At 41.6% G+C, this 22,351-nt stretch overlaps 1 protein-coding gene across 3 annotated transcripts in view; it reads right to left on the bottom strand.

Moving 5' to 3' along the window:
- SLC39A11 (solute carrier family 39 member 11) overlaps window positions 1–22,351 on the bottom strand; it is a 340,346-nt gene that overhangs the window by 232,837 nt on the left and 85,158 nt on the right. For 2 of the 3 annotated variants that reach the window (XM_044418981.1, XM_044418980.1), the window contains exon 5: window positions 4,647–4,791. In XM_044418981.1, coding sequence (XP_044274916.1) covers window positions 4,647–4,791 — 145 coding nt within the window. The remainder of the gene's footprint in view (window positions 1–4,646; window positions 4,792–22,351) is intronic. The other variant, XM_044418982.1, reaches the window with a different exon arrangement.

Below are 22,351 nucleotides of genomic sequence, written 5' to 3'. Positions count from 1 at the left end.
GCCCTTCCTTCTCTAAGCATTCTTCTCTTTCTTTTGTTCTATCAGCACTAATACATTTTAGATTTTGAGCTCTTTGTGACAGAGATGCAACACTTACTTCCCTTTTCTTTTCTTCTGCATTTACACTATGGCACTTTCCTAGATTTTGCAAAGCATGCAAAAAACCCCTCTATGTAGGGAGTGAATACAATTCATATGGCTACAGGTTCAGCCAAGCTCAACAGATGTCCAGCCCACTTCTGATCCAATGATTGGAAGCAGGCTGTGTGTGTCCCTCCTACATACACTCCGAAGACATCCATCTCTTAAATGAGCTTTTTGTATGCGCTATTTTTAACCACTAATGAAATATGCACAAATAAGCAACTTAGAAGCATGTGATTCTAGCATGATTTTCATAGATTGGCTTATTCTGAAAAAATCATTCTACAGCCATGTGGTTTTGGGATACTGATTTGCACAAATTTCATTCATGCTTTTTAAAAAATGTTCTAATTGTGGGTCTAGCTTACCGAAATCCTTGAGCTATCTTAAGTCACACCATGGCAGCAATGCAGGACTAATGAACTGGAATCCCTTAATTGATAGCAAGAACTTTACAAGTAAACTATCCTAAATAGATGCTAAATTATCATCATCATCATCATCTCTTTGTATTTTGTCTGTCACCTGCCCACCTGGAATACAGTCTGCAAGAACTTCTCCAAAACGGAATTCAGTCCTCAGACAGAAAGATATTCCAAATTCCTGAGCAAGAGCCCATTACTGTTGTCACCTCAAAGCCTCCAGAAGTCTTTCTCTGACTTGTTAATGTGAAAAGTTTTTAACTGGAAATGCCTAGGGCCTCCTGTATATCCTTCGCCATTGCTATTATGTCCTTCCCATAAGATGTACATAGTGTTCTATAGTTGGCAACAACAGACATGATCGTTAAGATATTACCTAAAATGCTCCCAACTTTTAGGGAAACACTGCATATGTTAAATGCGTGCTTCTTTTAAGCACTACAGGGCTACAGTTCCTTCTAACTCCACAGCTTTCCCTTTCGTTCTAGTGCTCTAGTCTGACGATGAAAGGTCACAGTGCTATCTATATTAGCAAGCAATATCCATCATATCAAGAAAGGGTCTTTCAGATGCCCCTGGAATATTCCCAAAATAATAATTAAAAAGCTGCAAAGTTCGTGAAAATGTTAGGGAAAGTAGCAAATTAACAGGTTCATTTCTTGGCAGTCATGATTCATTTCATGAAAACACAAAGTTCATCCCAGTAGTCCAGAAAGCAGGGAAAGGAAATGTCACCAAAGAAATACAGAGCACAGACATCGCTCTACATACATGCATCTTTAAAAAAAGAAAAGAAAAAAGAAATAGAAGGTAAGGAGAGAAAACCTGTTTTTTCCCAGTCCAAAAGAAAATGAGAGACCATAAGAAAACATGCAATTTCTAAAACTACTTCCACTGTATTTGCTTGTAAATGCAGTATTTATATTAGTGCCACAAACAAAAATGAAGAACAAGTATTGCGGAAAGAAGAGAGCAGAGGATTTCTGCTTCTCCGTATTCAATTGTAATTTAGATTCCAAGGAGCTATTTTGGAAAGAGAAATGCTGTCTGATTTTAGACTACTCACAGGAGGCCAGAGAGCAAGGACACAGTGGCTGGATTCAGATTTGTTAGTGCAAGTGGGTTATCCTGTCATCCAAGTGGGCTCGGCCTCTCTCACGGTGGCTTGTTTTGCTCAAACAAGATATCCAGAGAAGCTATGACTTGTTCTAGGGTTGGGGTCACCCAAGGTGGTTTGTTATGTCATCCAGACAATACAGAAGAGCAGTTTTATTAGAGGTAGATGACCCAGTGCCATGCAGGAAAAGGAGGAAAGCAAAATGGCCTCTTCACATGAGTCATTTCTGCTCAGCCCTGCCTAGCAGCAGGCTGCCTTGCTTAAGACAACTTTTTCCCTTGCCATTCCACATCCCCTCTCCAAGTCTTTGCTGCTGCATTTCTCAGTGCCCATTTCCCCCTCTTTTGCTCAAGAGGTCACAGTGCGGCATAAAAGCCATAATCTCGTACTTCTCCTGAGTTCAGCCCTCTGACGTGCTGCCTCACACTCCCAACAACTTGGCATACATTTAAATTCTTTAAAATAAAGCTCTTATCATTTAACTGAAATTATGTAGGGGAACACTTTTATAATTCCATTTCTAATATAATTCATCCTGTATTTATATATTTGACTTATTAGTTGCTCAAGAGTCAACATGAGATAGCCATAATTTTACTAGAGATTAAAATTTTTGTGGCCTCATTTGAAAGAGGTTGTTATGAAAAACAGAACCTAAGGGCTTTTTCATTCTTCACAGAAGTAGTGGAGGAAACCCCTTTTTGAATACTTTCAGAGGGGCTTCCCTGTTAAGTCTCTAATAGCAAAGTGTCTTGTGGTACCCCAAACCCTAAAAAATTTGCCTGGACATAAACTTTTACAGACTATAGCCCACTTCATTAGATGCATGAATCGTTTCTCAGAGGCCTGGATATTTAGTACATACAATGGGGCAGCAAGGTCAGAAGGATATTACATGCAGGAAGTACAGCAAATAATGATCAAACTATTGAGCATGTTGCTAATGGGTGGCTTTTAAATAAATTTAATAATTAAATAATAAAGAAATATTGATAGCGGCCATCCACAAACAGTTTCTGCTTATAACAAACATTGGGGGGCTACTTCTGCTAATTAACACACATAGTGTGACCTAAAAAATAATAATCTTGTACCCCAATCCAGCCATCTAGAGATAAAATTAAACCTTCTGTGAATACTAACTTAGCATGTTCTCACTTCCATCTCCCTTCCAAGATTCTTTGCCACACAATGGCTTGTTGGGCTCTGAGGCCGGATGCAGCTGCCCCTGGTGATGAGCAGTTCTTGGATGTATAGCCAGAGGTGTGGCTTCCAGATAGAGAGAGGTGCTGGTGCTGCTCTACAAGACTCTGGTGTGCCCACAACTGGAGTATTTTGTCCAATTCAGGGTTCCACATTACAAGAGGGACACAGCAAGGTTAGAATCAGTTCAGTGCAGGTAGCCAGATGGTAGCCTGATTTTTTGGGGGGGATGGGGGATGCCATATGAGATGAGATTGAGGGAACTGGAACTTTTCAGCTTGGAGAAGAGGAGGCTGTGAGAGGATCTTATAGCAACTTAGATATGTGAAGGGACATCACAAGGTAGAGGGTCATAACCTGTTCTCCCCTGTGGTGGAGGGAAGGACATAATCCAGTGGGGCAAAGCTAAAGGAACCGGGTTTTAGGTTGGATGTCAGGAAGTACTTCCTGATGCTGAGGACCCCTAGGATATTGAATGGGCTTCCATGGGAGGTGGTGGGGGCCTCATCAGTGAGAGCGTTCAAAGACAGATTGGACACCCAGATGTTGGACATTATATGAGCAGAGCCAGCTTGTGCCAGGGGTAAGACTAGATGGCCCAGGAGACCCCTTCTGACTTGCTATGTTTCTATGGTCCCTATGTAAACTGCAGCAGCAGAAAATGAAAACTAGGGGCAGTATTGAAGCATTTGCAAGATCTTGGATCCCTTGCAAGTCCATAGCAAATACTGAAGGGAACCAAACTGAAACTACTGTACAAGGACTGCATGTAGGTTTATAAACCTAGCTATTTAATGATCTTCATTCAAAGCACAGTGAGAAGTTTATTTGATTACAGCATGAATTCCAACTTGAAGATTCCACATAGCTAAGCAGCCATAATAGCTGTGGACTTAGGAATGTACTGAAATTAGGAAATTTGGTTGGTTTGTGCTTGATAGTTTTGCTGCCTGCCCCTGATCAAATAGTCAAGCAGATGACATTTGTTACTGACTTCTATCTCTAAAAGAAACTGAGATTTGCCCCTAAAAAGAAAAAACACCACATGCACTGATAAGGAAACTTGTCCAAATTGTACCAGAATGCTGGAGTTTTTAGCTTCCAAGTTGAACAAGTTTCAACATTTTTCTTCTTTTTCATGTTTAGATAACAACATACCTTAGATATAGAAGTCTGTTGGCAAACTGAAATCCAGAGCCAGTAAACTGGAATCTGGAGGGCCGGGGGGGGGGGGGCATGGAACCCCATCAGATTTTTACTCCCCTCAAGGGGGACTGCCAATCTATTCAAGATTTGAGCTTCTCTAAATTTAATTGCTAGCTTGCTAAGGAAACTGTAACCAGTGCAGCTTCTCCTGTTACAGTGCTGGAAGGGCTGAAAAGCCACACAGTTTTAATTCCCTCAATTGCTCAACTACTAAAGAAAGAGAACACCTCATTCAACACAGGTTGGATGCCTCCTAATTTAAATAAAGGTAAATGAGCTGTCTAATCAGCAATATGTTGAGCAAATATTATGGCCCATGGAAGCAGTTTGGAGAAAGAAAAAAGAAATAAGAAGCAGCCTTGCCACAGTCCAGTTTACCGAATGAAAAAAGAGAATTGTTTAAAATGCGTGTACATGCACATATAGAGAGAGGTGTGTGCGCGTGTTTGTATCTAAGGTATTCTTTATGAAAAATAGAGCAACGTGCAAAAATAGAGCAAACTCTATGAAAAACAGAGCTTGACTTTGGGCATGGTGTATGACAGGATGCTTGCCTGAATGGAGTGCTGTTCTACCTATCCTGATGGACAGCTCATTTTCATATTCCAGACGATGCATGGGCTGGTGCTCATATTTCTCCTTCACAGTTGTTGCATCATAGCTCAAAGCCAGTGCTGTGTGGGGAGGCTCGTTGATACCCTGCAACGGAGAAAAACAAACAGTACTTCTCATGCACGACTCTTCATTACAAAATGTCTTACGGTCCAATTCTATAGAGCCTTCTTCAAGAAAGATCCACCTGACCTGCAACTTGACTACCTCTGGGCTGATTAAACTTTGATGCTGGGTTGGGAAACCATATTCCCCTGAAGGCCAGATTGTCTCCCAACCCCTTACCATGGTCTATGTTATTAGAGGCAGGGACTTCCACACCAAGTACCCAGTAGCACCCTTGACCTCAGGGCCCCTGGGTGCCTGGGGTGGAGGCCCCAACCTTGGGGTGGGGAGTAGGTAGGGCCAAGAGAGGGCGCCCAAACCACCATGGGAACCCAGGGTTACATATCAAACAAGGAAGGAGAAGCAGCATGAAGTGGGACATTTAGTTGTTTCTCCTCTTGCTTCTCTTTGCTCTGCGTCAACATTCCCATGGTTTCAGAAAGGTTTAATGGGCTATCAGCAATCTTCCACCTAACTCCAGATGCTCTGGCTCTGAAGCCTCAGTCACCTCCTCCTCTGAGCCAGAATCTAATCTCAAGTGTCCCTGAGGCACCTCTGCAGAGGTGCTGGGCTGAATCCTTACGCCTTGCACAAGATGTTCCCATTCCCTAAATACAATGTTTTAGTCATTTTATTCCTCCAGCTTGCCGCAATTCATTGCTCAGTTGTCATGATTAAAAATTGTTTTTGTTCAAGGGGTTGACAAATCCTGTGGATATGGACACTGTTAGGGAACAGTCTTGTAACCAGGCTTCATCACACCATCACCAAAGTCCATACCTGTAAAGGATAACTCAAATGCCTTTTACAAACACAAACAGAATTAATTTAAGAAACCCTGTGCATCCCATCTCTACAGGAATACCATCAGCTTTGAATCTAGACCAAAGGGATATTAAAAACTATACTAAAATATAGGCTTAGGGCAAACACAGAATTTAACACAGCCCAATCTTACCATTTTGGTGTCAACTGAGAACAAAGGGGAAAAAACTAGCAGTACTGGAAACAGTAAAGGGATGCTTGATCTTTATCATTTCATGTAAAAAAGATTCCAGAGTTTCCAGATAATCTTCTACCATCTTCATTTGCATAATGTACTCTGACTGGTAGTATTCATACTTATGTATTTCTAGCCTTTTCAAAGCCCTGTGTAATCAGGAAGATGCTACCACTTCTGCGAAGCCAGTCATTACAAAATGGATCTGAGAGACCTGATCTCAACAGTAAATGAAAATTTAAACAGGAGCCAGGAATATTTTCTCCCTGTCCTTGAATTTCATCAAGAAGGTTCTTATATTGAACATCTACGTTATTTCAGTTCCTTATCTTAGCCTTACACAACCTGGTACCTTCTAGAAGAACTACAACTTCTACTAAGGTCATTTTGATTTTCAACAAGCTTTTCTATATGACCAGCCATGTCTTTATTAGTATAATTTCATTAAGTATCGGCGTAATTCGAATAACTATGTTGCATGTTCCCCCATACTCTTCACTACCCAAGAATCCTCCATAAATATACAGTGCTTTACACATTTTGTAAACAAACTTCAGAATCCCCATCAAGCAAATCTGGAAGGTACCAAGCTACGAAAGACTGCCCTATTCCCTGAAGCAGTGTGGAAAAACACACCTCCCTCAAATTTACACATCAGAAGCAGTCACCACAACACTGAGTAACTTAGGCCAAATTCATGTCAACACCAATATATACAGATTGTAAGTAGAAGCTGCAACAAATGTTGCCATGTACATCCAAACCCAAAGAGCAGCAGTCTGCTCCGGGTTCCAGTCAGCCAGGAACAAGATTCTTGAGCTGTAGTTCAGATCTGTTAAGTGATGGGGAGACATTACAGGAAAGGGAAAAAAGAGCCTCATTTCTTTCCTGCCAGCTTCTGAGATGGTTGTAGGTGTGTGCACATGCTAAATCCCTTAGTATTCACACAGTGAGACTTAAGAAGGCCCCCATTCACATTCCCAGTCTCTCACAAACAATCCACATCTCAACTGCTCTCAGAAAGAGCCATAAATGATGGATACCTTTTGTGTTCCCCCACTGTCGTGTGGCCCTGACAACCCATGGGTTTTTGTCACATGTGAGCTGGGTTATATTCTGAAACATTTGGAAGGTACCAGGTTGGGGAAAGTTGCTTCAAGGTAATGGTTATGCTTAAACATTTCCATTTCCATTAGGGCCAGTGCCCTAATTCTGTAAGTGTCCCTGGGTTCCTGTCAATTTGGGAGTGAAACAAAAAGGCAGTAGTTTCTACATGCTTGGGGATCCTTCGAAATTAAGTAGGTGCATTTATAAACTAAAAGAAAAAGGAATCCTCTAAAATTGCCTAGCGTGGACGTAAGAATTATAAAGGTTTATGGAATATTGATGGAAGTTGAGCCTGCGGAGAAGATAGATCCTATTAGCTCTCCATTCAAAATAAGGTGGAAACTTAAGCAGAAAGATCCTGGCTTCCTCACTGTGACCTCTTATGTTACTCATATAGAGATTCAGGCTTTTCACACTGAACCATGCAGATCTGTTGGATACAACCATTAAAGTAAATGAGAGATAGAAGCCTATTTCCAATCATATGACAACAAGAAAACAACGTTGGCATGTTTGAAGCATTCAGTGATCTCTGGCATAACATCCCATTTATTCCAGCTGTGATCATTCTGAATCATTCCGCTGTAGCTCTCCATGTAGACCCTTTAATTAGTATGTGTCAGTGGGTTGCAACAACCATTAGGAAAGGTGGAAGGAAACTTATCCCACACTAAATTGGCCTATCTGGCTAATTAGAGTAGATGAAAATAGCCACGGGGAGCTGGGGCACTTGATAAACAATGGTCTTGAAAAGAAAAATATATCCACAATCAGATGCAAATGCTTTATTGGTACATGATGGTCCCAGCACAACTGTTCCATGTTGTGTCACCAGCGATATTTACAAGCTTTGTGCCCTCATAGGATGGCTGTGCCTACACCAACAGATGCAGCTCATATTGTTGCAGCCGCAAAGTAGGCTGACATTATCAACACACAGCTATTAAAAACTGGAAATGGAAAAAAGTGTACCGATACACTTCACTTGCAATGTCTACCTTTACCCACAGTCTAAATCTGCTGTTGACAACCTGATATGGAAAAAGGTTTTGAACGAACTCAGAAGGACTGCTTAATAAGAACAGAAATTAATCATAGCAAGATAGGCAGTGCCGTCACTGAGCTCATGCACTCTTGCCAGAGAGCTGAATCCTGAACTTGAACTCAACCTGGAATAGAGCTGGCCACTTTTACAATAATGCTAGCTGGAACCCAGAGCGCTACGTTGGGCCCACTCAACAGGATCGGCATACCTAGCAAGATTTCATGCATGCATACATATCTTTCTATATTCAGCTATCTACCCGAACACAAGATTTCCCCATATGCCTCCGTTCAAAACCTGCTCTTGACAATCCCCTGCTTTCCAAGAGAAGTTTGCCATGTGGCATGCAGGGATGAGCGAGGACTGTGTAAGCAAACAAGCCCTCAGGTGCCGTGACATACCAAACGCTCTTTGCTGTTCTTCGAATTCCAGCTGATAAGGATACAGCATGGCCTTGTGTTCAAGTGAAATCACATACACAGCTACCAGTGGCAGGGATGAGGGAGGGTGTGAGAATGAAGACAGAGTGTGCACTTATTGCCACAAGAATGCAGGGAAGAGCCCACAGCTACCAAAAGTATAATTGCATTACGGTAAATACCGGTGTGATAGTCATACATAACAGTTCTGTATGCTTCTTTCCTTCTCATGTGCAGACATGTACACATGATGACTCAGGGATGCATTTCACTTTGCAAGAAGTTTTTCAAGGGCTTGCATCAATATTTAAAACAGACACAGAAACTGGCTAGTTTTGGAAATGCCACAAAAAGAGAGAGGGAGAGGGAGAGAATTTGTCTAATTCTTTCTAGACAACTATCTGCTTTATGTTGGTCTCTGTAACAGTTGCTCATGTTTTCCCCAGTTCTAGTTAAAATGCTACTTCTCCTGACCCAAAGCAGCTATATGCATTCCAACAGATTCCAGTTTTATTATCAATCATAAATTGTTCCAAAATAGAAGCATAAAACCAAAGTACAATTATGCAGCAAGGATGAAACAAACATACAGGCATATTTCCTAGTGAGAATTTTTAAAAATGCAAAAACATTATTGCATTTGTTCTCCTCTGCTACCCACCAACTGCTGTTGAGATCTTGCTAGAACAGAAGGCTCATAACCATTAAAGCAGGACTCTTATTTATATGATGAACAAGATTCGGGAAGGGGCAAAAGGCAGCTGTACACTTGCCTGAAAATAAATTCAGACTATGACAGAGTTTTCTTTCTTTCAAGGTACATAATGAGTAACTGGATTCATTTTGGTCAGAATTGCATCCTGGTTTTGAAACAGGAACTGCACTGGTCACATTGTGGAATGAACATTTCCCAAATTAATGGAAGCATCCAGAAAAGCCAGTGTGGCGTAGTGGTTTAAGAGCATGGGACTGGGACTCAGGCGATTTGGGTTCTAGTCCCCGCTCAGCCATGGAGCCAACCGGGTGACTTTGGGCCAGTCACACACTCTCAGCCCAGCCTACCTCACAGGGTGGTGGTGGTTGTGGGGATAAGATGGAGGAAGAGAATGATGTAAGCTGCCTTGAGCCCTTTGTAGGAAAAAGGCAGGATATAAATTGCAATATAAATAAATAAATGTAGAAATGCACATAATGCTTCTTTTGTTATTAAACAATACAGTTTTGTATATTATGTCATTTAGCATATTTATGAATATAACAGAACAATTCTACAGATGTTTACAAAGACAAAACTCTTCATATTTTGTATGTCTTTTTCTGTTTAACTGCACTTACTCCTAAGTAAGCATACATAGGATTGCAGTCTCAGAAGTATAAATGTCTTAGGGTTTGCATAAGCAAAATTGTGAGTATGTCTAATCATGCGGTACTACCTGAAAGAATGTTTTTTACATTTGAAATTCTTATTCTTTCATTTTGAGTTGAGATGAACTCCCCTCTGTCTGTTTGAAAAACCTGTGGTCCTTTGAAAGAGTTACCATAGTTATAATCTCAATTAATCGTGTGCTGCTAAAGCAAAACATAACGTGTAGAGTCAGCTCTCCTATTGCCTCTGCCATCGACTTCCCACCCCCAAGTCATCCATTACAAGTTCAAACATAATTCAGGTGAAATTAGAGTTGTCAAGCAGGAAGAAACAGGTTCTCCTATCACATGTATGATTATCTCTATTTTTAATAATATATAGCATTTTCTATCACTTTGATGGAATGCTAGAGGCATTCTGTGGAACACAGAAATGACATAGCTCCTGTCCAAATAAGTTACAATCTCAATTAAGTTGACAAGACGTGGAAGGAAAGAGAAGCTAGTAAGAAACAAGCTGAGAGGATAAATTGCAGGTGCTTCCCGAAGAACTGATACATCAAGGCTAGTGAGACCATGGTGTTTCAGGTTTATTGCAGCCTACTCTATCAAGCTCGGATTCTTTGTTTTTGGATTGCTCTGAAGCATTCAAAAGACTTAAAAAACCTAGAAAAAAATCTCCATGAAGCTTGTTCCAGTGTTATAGAACTGCAATCCTAAAAATGGGGGTGGCTCTTTTTCACCTCTGTCCTTACTTGCTTTTCCTATCTGTTCTATTCCTTTGCATTTACTTTTATTGATCATTATTACACCAGCTTCACCTCACACCTAATAGATGAAGGAGCTATGGTTGACATTAAAGGAAAGCTGCTATGAAAGTGACACACCAAGAATACCATAGGACTAATTTCCGGGAAGATGTAAGGTTAGTACTCAGCAAATTAAGCATTTTTATTTCCTATCCCCACAAGTTCTAAATCTCTCAGAGTTGAACTGTCATGAAAAGAGCAAAGGAAGGGAAAGACTCTGGAGACACTCATAAGGATGCAGATTCATGAAGACTGTGGGCTCAGGTCCAGGAAAAAGCCCTATCCAAACAAGGCAAAAGGCTCTGCAGTAGGGTTTGGTCTAAGGCAGCCCCTCACTCTGTCCACTTGGTTCTGTTGGACAGCAGCTGACCTCTTTTAACTCTTAACTTTCTTTGCCATTTTGCAACATCCAGTCTTCCTGTACATTCTAAAAAGAGCTGTGAATTCCACACACAATACTATAGGTGGCTACTCTTGTCTCCTCACACACACACCTAGCAAATACGTCCTCAGGCACGTGAGACACAGAGAGAGGGAAGAGTAGGGAGTCTGCATCCTTATCTTTGGAACCACCAGCGTCAGAAGAAGGACAGTTATTTCTTTGGGCAGGAGCTTCATGGAGAAGCTAGCACCTTCATAAAATAAATTTGAACTGTCATATTAAAATGTGCCATTAATCTAGGTCATTCTTTTGTCAGGCATTGCAAATGTCTTCTAAACAGGGTTGCTTCCCTAGGGGAGAATTATGCTGTTGTTATGTGTCATCAAATTAACTTTGCTATGAAGCATGGTAATGCTATGAAGGAAAGCCCTCATAAATGTCCAATCCATGACAGCTCCATTCAGGTCTCCCAAGTTCCAGGCTGTGGTTTCCTTTATGGATTCAACCCATCTCATATTTGGTCTTCCCTTTCATCTTCTGCCTTTGACTTCTCCAGGGAGTCTTGCCTTCTCATGGTTTGTCCAAGTATGACAGCCACAGTTTGTCATTTGTGCTTCTAGGGAAAGCTCTGGCTTGATTAGTTCTAGAGCCACTTGTTTGTCTGTCAGCCCATGGGAGTCGCAAAACTCTCCTTCGGTACCATGTTTCCAACACATCCATTTTCTTCCTGTCAGCTTTCTTCACTGTCCAGCTTTCACACCCATACAATAGGCTGGATGACTCTGAATTATACTAAAAGTCCTTAAAAATGATTAGACTGGTGGCTATTCTGAATGCCACAAAAGTAAAATCACAGGGGTAAGGGAAATAATAGACAAATTTGATTTCTGTTTATCTCAAGCATAGTTCTCTCTTATTGACTAGCTGCAGAAGTACCAGCTGAAATAGGTATCTGGTCAAAACAGATTATGCTTCATCGATCTCTGCTTATCCACTGTTAGCGTGAAAATCTCACAGATCTCCATGTTTGCTCAATCATGACAGAATCCAGATGGGTTATTCAAGGTGTACCTCAGAGAAAGCCTCCATCAACAAAACAGGGTAACTGGAATGATTTCTCCAAAGGGCTTTCAACGTAAGCTAAAGAAAATTGGCTTTCAGAAGAACTTCATCAAGTCATATGGTTTCTCAATCAGGTAAAGAGATAATTCAGGCATTGTGCATAGTCCACTGACTGGAAAACACTATCCTACTTATATAAGCAGGAAGAGGAGACCGATACACTATAAGACTGCTAAGAAAAATGACAGGGACCAGAGGCTGCGGAGCCATAATGAGTCAAAATTTGAAGCATTGAGAGACACAATAAAATACTTTAGTAAGTGATGACTAAAAAGACTGAACAAAATGGTAATGGTAGCCCATTCATTTGGAACTTTATGAAAGAAATCTCAGTATCCATATTTCTATTATTTCTGTGAAGAGCCTAATCCCATCCTATATTTACCTGAAGTTAAATCCTCTCTGAGTTCAGTCGAACCTGCTGAGGTCAATGCAAGTTCCTGCTGGATATGCGTGCGCAAGCTGCTGGGGATGCGTAGCCTAGCGGAAATTTCAGACCGTAAAGAGGGAAGACAGGAGAAGGAAGAGAAATATGCCAGCCTCGACTGACTTTCTGACTCCCATCATGCACATACACTTTGAGTTTTTCTGCTAGTGGTGGTAAGGGTCAAGGCAGGGCAGCAGCCTGGCTTGATCCACAGTCCTTAGAATATATAGGCATAGGAGCAATGGAAAAATAAATGTCTGATCTAACACTCATGTGCGCAAGTACACAGGGGCTTGCCCAAACCTCCACAACCTTCTTCAGAGGCTTTCCTTGCAGTGCCTCCAGGTGAGGCTCATGGAGATGGACACAGCCTCCCTTGTGCCTTCTGCCTGGAACGCTGTTCCTCTTGACCACCACCACGCTCCATTCTTGGGGGCATTTTAGAAGGAGCCTGAAAATGTTGCCACTTCCTCCTGCTTTAAATTTAGCCTGATGCTTCTTATTATAGTTGGTCTTTGTGGTCCATGTGTTTTTAAAAGAATTATACACATACACACACTTAATAACCACACTGTAAAGATTTAGGATATAAATATTATTAAAGAAAAAGTCACTTAAATTTATTACATTTCTGTTATACCTTTCCTACATGGAACTCAAGGAAGCCTATATAGTTACTCTTATACATCCACAATTCTATTCTCACAAATACCTAGTAAGGTAGGTTAGGTTGAGAATTACTGACTGGTCCAAGGCCAACCAGTGACCTTCATGGCTGAGAGGGGATTTGAACCTGTTTTTTCACAGTCCTAATGCCTACCGGAGACTCTAACCATCAATAATACTGCTTTAATTAAATATAGATTGGTAGGGGCTTCAGTTGATGCACTCAGGTGCCTTGCCTGAAATAACCATTTTCATTCAGTCGAAACAGACATGTGGCCACCAACATCAAGGTGTACCGCCACACACACACCTACAGTCATTGCTCAAATCCCACTCAAAATTTCTTCAAAAGTGACACCTTTAAAAAAAAATAAGGTAGAGTTTCTGAATCTTAGAATAAACACAGTGGGGGAGCAATTTGCACCTTGTACAAGCTGTTCGTAGGAACAAGTTGCCAAGAGTAGGCTGGAAAGGGTCAAATAAGTAGACAAATGTAGTTTAAAGTAAAGGTCTGGAAAGGTCCAGGAGCAACACAGGATATGTAATACAGCAAACCATTTTGTGGTAGTTTAAAGACTAAGAGATTCCTTGGGTTCTAATCCATAAATGCTTAAGCGAGTAAAGAAACCTGTCTACTGGAAGAGTAGGAATGACCTAAACTATGGTGGATGACAGAAAGCTTGGGATATACTTTTGCTTCTTCAGTGATACAAAATTGTCTCTCATTTATCTGAAATGACCACAGTCCCTCAAATGTATATGAAGAAGCACTCAAACAGAACTCTCCCCCCTCCCCCTCTCTCTATCTTTCTCACACACACACACAGAGGGAGGGAGGGACAGATAGAATGAGAGAGAGATCTCAAGTGAAAAAAAGAAGCTAGTTTTTAGCATAACTCTTTTTAGTAAATAGGAAAAGTCACAAAATGGTATTCAATGCTAATTAAGGTAAAGGTCTTAAATAAGGAGTCACAGACAATATGCATCATATCAAGGTAAGCTGCTGGACAATGCATCTTACAACAGCTCCATAACACTCACTTGTCTGGTGCACAGAAGCAGTGAACTTCTTCTATGTAAATACAGGGCAGTGCTGGCAACCAGAAGACATCGTGCAACAGCAACTCCACACCTTTTCTTAGCAACATAGAAGGAAGGCAGAAGAAACAGTGCAAAAACTGGGTTGGGGGGACATCTGGGCCCCCTACAAAATGCCATGACTAAGGCAGGGTGGTGGCTTCCACATCTGGAAGCTCCCTGAATACCAGTTCCTGGGAGGCAAACAACAGGGAACGTTGGCCTTTGAGCTTCCAAAAAACATCTGGCTAGCTAATATTGGAAGGAAGCTACTGAGCTAAATAAGCCTTGTTCTGATACAGTAGCCTTCTTATGGTGTTTAGACTGGGGCATGTGAAGTAGCAATTTTTTGCAGAGTCAGTCATACTTAATTGAGGACAAAGTCAAATCAATTCTTTTCCATTTGGTACCACTTCAGGCAGAAACAAATGGAGCAGAATGTTAAAAGGGGGACTCATCAGTTGTGCAATGAGCTAACTGCTCATTATGAACAATTATTCTATTTTGAAAAAGGAAAAGAACCAGTGCTTGAACCCATTCAATCTATTTTAGGTGCTTCAGTGGTGAAATCACCTATTTCAGGGTGCTTTCAAGATGTCTCTTGCAATTTAAGGACTTTAAATTACAGCTTGCTGGAATAAATTTGAAGTTATATTAACGCTAATGGTGATGTATGGAGAGCTGAGCAGCTCATGTGCTCTGGTTTATAAATTTGGGCTTCAGCCAAATTTGCAAACCTAATACCCCTCCCAAACAGAGTTTTAATTGTCACCACAAAGCCACATCACAAAAACTTTCTCTTGATTTATATGGGAACAGATTCCTCTAAGATCACTGTCTGTCTTGTTTTGTTTTGTTGGTGTCCCATTTAAACAGAGACAAAGAGTAGAGAAAATTACTTTTTATTTTTATTTTCATTTTCACTTTTCTGTGCTTACCTACCCCAGACCCCAAGCCAACACTGGAAGCAGAATGGACTGTTCATACCACAGCAACTAGCAGTTCCTGAAAGTCATGCGAACAAGCAACTACACTGGAACAGGTATCATCTTCATGCTGACAAAGAGGCAAGACATAGAGAGGGGGTTTACCAAGTGTAACACACTTCTTCTCCCTGACTCAGAGAGTGATACGACATAGTAAACATAATAAATTTCAGAAACCCCATGAAGAATGAGAGAAAGAAATTTCCCCTCCCTGGAAACATGAAACCCAAACTAATATGATCATGATGAACAAAATATTTACTTATGCCAGGTGTGCCAAACATGGAACACCTTGTAATTAGTGCTGATAGCTTTTAAATGGCTTTAAGTTTTAACTATGGCTATTAGCCACAATAGCTAAATGTAAAACTACCATTTGTGGATCCAGTGACTCCAGATTCCCAGAGGCTGGAACAAATAGCAGGAGAAGATGAGCTTCCCACCGGGTACTGGACTAGACAAAGCTTTGGGAGTTATCCTTTGGTTACAGACATGAAAAAGGGGCAGGGGGGCAATCTAGCCCCATCCCTCAGAAGACAAAACACTTCTGGTATGTTATTCTTCTTTCACCACAAGAAAACTACTGCTACCATCATCCATCTCTCTGGCCCCAGACAGCCATCAGACAGAAGCCTCAGCAGGAAGTAATTTGCTTCCCCTAAACTTACAAGAAGAGCTCAACTGCAGCTGCCTTTCCTTCAGACTTCCAAACTTGGTACCTTCTAGATGTGTTGGGCCACATCTCCCATCATCTTCAGCCAACACTCAGACTGGAAGCTCTGGCCTAGAGTATCTTGAGGGCTGTGCAAGATAGATACGCAGTGAGCCGCAGCTGAGTTCTTTCTAAAAGGAAGAAAGCAGGGAAGCAAGCTCCTTGTTTGTCTGAGGCCGTCAGAGAGTCCTGCCCCAGTGTCACTACATGAGGGAGCTATTATTTTGGAGCCATTCCCAGAATACTGAGAAAGGCCTCGTTTCAAGCATCGGATGTCAAGGTTCAGGTTCAGTCAGGCTGCTAGGTAAGTTGCTCTGGGCCTTAGGGATGGACTGGCATATGAAAATTGAATGAGGCGATAACTCATTCCAGCAAGGCAGTTCCTACCTTATAAGAAGATAGTTCCGAAATCACAAGCCTCGATGAGCAAGAAGACATAACATGAGGAGACATAACATCCATCAGCCCCTCTTGTACTAACTGCTCTTCCGTGCAACAACACTGCAGCCACAGCATATGGCTGAGGCAACGTTTCTGAAACCATCCCTTCCTGCATCTTATCAGTCTTGCCTCATTCAGGTGTGCTGTGAACCCAGATAGAATGATCTAAACTCCCCTCTCCCAGAGTGACGTATTTAGGGCTGCTTGTCTAAAACCAAAACACCCATGAAAAAAGCACAAGGAATCAAGGCGAACTGTGGCGAGACGCAAGACAGCCTGCTTCTCAGACTAATTTGTCAGAGCAGTGCACTTGTTCTTTTTAATTAGCCTGGCAATTTTGTTCTACCCACAGCTGTCTCTACAACTTCCCTAACTGATTTCAACAAAACGGAAGAGAGTATTAAAATGCCCTGATTAACGGTATGCTGCTTAAAAGGTCATTTTAATCTTCCCTTAAAACAAGCAAACACACCAATGAGCTTTTTGAACCCAAGCAAGATCGAAAGGTGAAGGAAAGTGCTGGTATCACACAGAAGAGGAGATGAAGCTGGAGACATCAGAGTGGCATTTTTTATAAACTGTTGCTATTAGAAACAATGAGGTGGAGATGCCAAAAGAAACCTCGTTCTGCAGTTCAAAATGGTAATGCGTAAGCAGAAGCGCTCTCTCAGGGGCCGTATGGATTTATGCATGAAGGGAGGAACACTTCTATTTTTGAAATTAAACAAACAAAACCAGTAAAGGTTTTTTTCTTTCTTTCATTTTGCAGTTACCTAAGTCTAAGAAGCTCATCTTAAGTCTTTCTACTCTACAGCAATTACTTCTGAATTTCTGCCTCCACAATGAAGACAAAGATCAGTCTTGTGGCATCACCTTTGGTTACTAAGGTTACAAATGGGTCTCCACATTCCAAATATATGAGGGCTGGTGGGAGAAAGAGAAGCTGAAGAGCTAAGTATTGCTAGAAAAGGTCATATATGTGAATGCAGAAATAAAATTAAGATTTCAAGTCAATCAGGTAAGAGCAGACATTATAACAAATATAATACAATAAATATTGACTGGTATCTAGGTTGCAGGGCTAGAATTATTGCTTTTCAGCCTCTGCATTTCAATATAGAGGGGAGGGGAGGGGAGGGGAGCCTGTCAGGAAAGAGCCTTTTGACATGAAATGCTGAACTACGTATTGTATCAGTCAACTTTGCAGCTCCTTCTTGAATTCCGTTCCCAAAATTAATCCCAATTCCAGTCCCAGCAAACCCCCACTATCTCTGTAACCTTCTCTTTATTTAGATTCCATTCCACCCCAGGCTCACTCTGGACGGGTAACACAAATAAATACACGAAGCAGGAATATTGATAGCAGCATTTGCTATGTTATCTGTTATCACTTGAAGCATGCTCAACCAACAAAGTTGTAAAAACATTTCTATAATTAACAGGGGAGCCCTCAGCAAACTTTTCTGTTTAAGTAGAAATGCCATCAAAGCATGTATTTCCAGACTTTGAAATGTGAATTTCACTAGCTAGTACTGTTCACATCGAAGAAGCAAACATCGGAATTCTCCGCTTTTTCTTTCATTCCCTCTGCCACTCCCACAACCCTCAAACGCCTTTCACTTCCAGCTGACTTACCAGGCTGTAATGGAGGCAAGAGATCAGAAGCAGCAACAAGGGAAGTCACTTTCCACTCACTTCTCCAGTGATTGTCATGCCCTGTCATAGCATAACCAGCCAGGGCCACAACAGTCCCTAGGAAATGTAGTTTTCCAAGGGCTTATACAACACATTGCACTTATTTGATTCCTTATGACTTGTTGTACCTCAAAAAACAGAAATATGGATTGATGTGGGGTGAGCAGTAGTGAAAATGGTTGGAAATCTGGCTTTAAGAAATAAGCTTATTTGACTTATTTTTGAGGCAATTCAACACAAGCCACAAATGGTTCATCTGTTTCTAGGCATCCTCATTGACTGATTTTGTTATTGCTCAGAGAGCACCATAAGCAGACCTTAAAAACTAGGGGAAAATAGCAAAGGTGATTTCATTGGTCTACTGGACTTCTGCAGCACCTTCAAATGTGATTGGTTTGATCCAGATGTTGTTTCAGCAGTTACTGGAATCGTGTTGAGCGAACAAGGGAATCTGAACAAAGGAAGACATTTAGAGAGCACAAAGCACTTGGTTCAAATGGTGTTGTTGGGTAATTATTAAACTCTGGAAATAATTATCTTACCAGGAAAGCAGGCTCTTTTGATCAAGGAAGAGGAACAGACAGCCCTGTAGATATTCTTGGAACACAACTTCCATCACCCTTTAATATTGGCTATGCTGGGTAGAGATGACAGACTCTACAGCCTAACAACATTTTGAATGCTGCACATGCCCATTTTAAGAAAGTGTATTATTTTTATTTCAAAATGTGTGAACCCAGGACCAATGCATTTGTGGGGGTTTCTACTCATTCTGCTGAATGGACCCCAGACTTCTGCCCCCAAAATCCTGTTCCGATGGCAATACTACTTGCCCCTCCCACGTTACCATAATTTGGAATGGAATGAGCAGTAATGAAGGCAAAACTTTAGTTGAACAAAGCACAGCCCAGCCGGCTTCCAGCCATCTTTTTCCTGGATCAAAATCATGTTAGACTCAATACTCTGTGCTCTATGTATGCTGGAAAAAACATGTTGGAGTTCACATTTCCCTTTCCTGAAAACATTACTGTGCTAGTAAAAAAGAAATGCTCTGGAACAAATCCTTCTTTAAAAGTAAACAATATGCAATAGGGCAAAGTTAACTGCAGAGACAAATTTCCCTCTGAAAATGAATTGTGAACCAAATAGCTGACTGACTATTGTGCCAGCAAAACCCGCACATTGTGCCTGCCACTGTGGTAGGAAGCAAAAGAGCTATTCCTTCCACACGTACAGCCAGTTCTCTCTAAGTCTTCCGTAGATGGATTGAGTCTGAAGCTCCAGTCAAACTGGCAGCAACAAGGCAGTCAAGTTAAAAAGGAGCACGCTAGGTGGTTAAAAGCATGCCATTCAAAGTGGGACACAAACACCCACCCATTCATTCTGAATCACAGTCCACAATCTGTACCCCACCTAAAAGTTGCTCTTCGGTGCCAAGAAGCAGAGGTGGGCAGGGGAGATAGAGAAGAATTAGGACAAAAATATATGAAATTTTGACAGCCTTATATATCTCCCAGCTACTTTTTTCCCTTTAATGTACATCATCTCCTTCATGGATCACTGCCTTGTCGTGGCGAAGGGGCTTGCGTAGCTCAATGAAACTATGAGCTATGCCGTGCGGGGCCACCCAAGATGGACAGGACATAGCAGAGAGCTCTGACAAAATGTGATCCACTGGAGAAGGAAATGGCAACCCACTCAAGTATCCTCACCATGAAAACCCCATGGACAGTAGGAAAAGGCAAAAAGATATGAAACCGGAAGATGAGCCCCTCAGGTCAGAAGGTGTCCAAAGTGCAGGTCGGAAGAGCAGAGGGCTAGTACTAGTAGTGCCAGAAAGAATGAACCAACTGGGTCAAAGCCGAAAGGACACTCAGTTGCAGATGTATCTGGCGGTGAAAGGAGAGTCCGATGCTGCAAAGATCTATACTCCATAGGAACCTGGAATGTAAGATCCATGAATCAAGGCTAGCTCAGTGTGGTCAAACAAGAGACGACGAGACTGAACATCGACATCTTAGGAATCAGTGAACTAAAATGGACAGGAATGGGTGAATTTAATTCAGATGACCGTCAGGTATACTACTGCGGGCAAGAATCCCTCAGAAGAAATGGAGTAGCCTTCATAGTCAATAAAAGCATAGGAAAAGCAGTACTGGGATACAATCTCCAAAATGACAGAAGGATCTCAGTTCGAATCCAAGGCAAACCATTCAACATCACGGTAGTCCAAGTCTGTGCCACAACCACTGGTGCTGAAGAGGCTGAAGTTCACCATTTCTATGAAGGCCTACAACACCTTCTAGAATTAACACCAAAAAATGATGTCCTTATGATCATGGGGGATTGGAATGCTAAAGTAGGAAGCCAAAAGATAACTGGAATAACAGGCAAGTTTGGCCTTGGAGTACAAAATGAAGCAGGGCACAGGCTGGTAGAATTTTGTCAAGAGAATACGATGGTCATAGCAAACACTCTTTTCCAACAACCCAAGAGACGACTCTACACATGGACATCACCAGACTGTGGCTCAGATCATCAGCTTCTTGTTGCAAAATTTAGGCTTAAATTGAAGATAGCAGGGAAAAGCACTAGGCCACTCCGGTATGACCTAAATCATATCCCTGATGAATACACAGCAGAGGTGACAAGTAGATTTAAGGAATTAGATCTGATAGACAGAGTGCCTGAAGAACTATGGATGGAGGTTCGCAACATTGTACAAGAGGTAGCAACTGAAACCACCCCAAAGAAAAAGAAACGCAAGAAAGCAAAATGGCTGTCTGAGGAAGCTTTACAAATAGCTGAGGAAAGAAGGGAAGCGAAAGGCAAGGGAGAAAGAGAAAGATACACCCAACTGAATGCAGAATTCCAGAGAATAGCTAGAAGAGATAAGAATGCCTTCTTAAATGAACAGTGCAAAGAAATAGAAGAAAACAATAGAATAGGGAGGATCAGAGATCTCTTCAAGAAAATTGGAGATATGAAGGGAACGTTTCATGCAAAGATGGGCATGATAAAGGACCAAAATGGCAGGGACCTAAAAGAGGCAGAAGGGATTAAGAAGAGGTGGCAAGATTACACAGAAGTATTATACAAGAAAGAGTTTAACATTTCTGATAAGCATGATGGGGTGGTCACTGACCGTGAGCCAGACATCTTCGAATGTGAAGTCAAATGGGCCTTAGGAAGTCTGAGCAACAACAAAGCTAGTGGAGGTGACAGTATTCCAGCTGAGCTATTCAAAATCTTAAAAGACGATGCAGTAAAAGTGCTACACTCAATATGCCAGCAAATTTAGAAAACTCAACAGTAGCCACAGGATTGGAAAAGGTCAGTTTACATTCCCATCCCAAAGAAGGGCAATGCCTAAGAATGTTCAAACTACAGAACCATTGCACTCATTTCACAAAGTTATGCTCAAAATCCTACAAGCCAGGCTTCAGCAGTATGTGGACCGAGAACTACCAGAAGTACAGGCAGGATTTTGAAGAGGGAGAGGAACTAGAGATCAAATTGCCAACATATGCTGAATCATAGAGAAAGCTAGGGAGTTCCAGAAAAACATCTACTTCCACTTCATTGACTATGCTAAAGGCTTTGATTGTGTGGATCACAACAAACTGTAGCAAGTTCTTAAAGAGATGGGAGTACCAGACCATCATATTTGTCTCTTGAGAAACCTATATGCGGGTCAAGAAGCAACAGTGAGAACTGGACATGGAACCACTGACTGGTTCAAAATTGAGAAAGGAGTTCGGCAAGGCTGTATACTGCTGCCCTGCCTATTTAACTTATATGCAGAGCACATCATGAGAAAGGTGGAGCTAGATGAATCACCAGTTGAAATTAAGATTGCTGGGAGAAATATCAACATCCTCAGATATGCAGAAGATACCACTCTCATGGCAGAAAGTGAAGAGGAACTAAAGAGCTTCTTGATGGAGGTGAAGGAGGAGAGTGCAAAACTTGGCTAGAAACAACATTAAGAAAACTAAGATGATGGCATCCGGTCCTCTCACTTCCTGGCAAATAGATGGGGAAGAAATGGAGGTAGTGACAGATTTTATTTTCCTGGGCTCCAAGATCACCGCAGACGGGGACTGCAGCCAAGAAATTAAAAGACACTTGCTCCAGGGGAGGAAAGCTATGGCAAATCTAGACAGCATACTAAAAAGCAGAGACATCACCCTGCCAACAAAAGTGCGTATAGTCAAGGCTATGTTTTTCCCAGTTGCACTGTATGGCTGTGAAAGCTGGACCATAAGGAAGGCTGAGCGCTGAAGAAT

The sequence above is a fragment of the Varanus komodoensis genome, unplaced genomic scaffold, assembly GCF_004798865.1.
Source record: "Varanus komodoensis strain SLA01 unplaced genomic scaffold, ASM479886v1 scaffold96, whole genome shotgun sequence".
Classification (NCBI taxonomy): Eukaryota; Metazoa; Chordata; class Lepidosauria; order Squamata; family Varanidae; genus Varanus; species Varanus komodoensis.
This window is presented reverse-complemented; position numbering and strand designations above follow the sequence as displayed.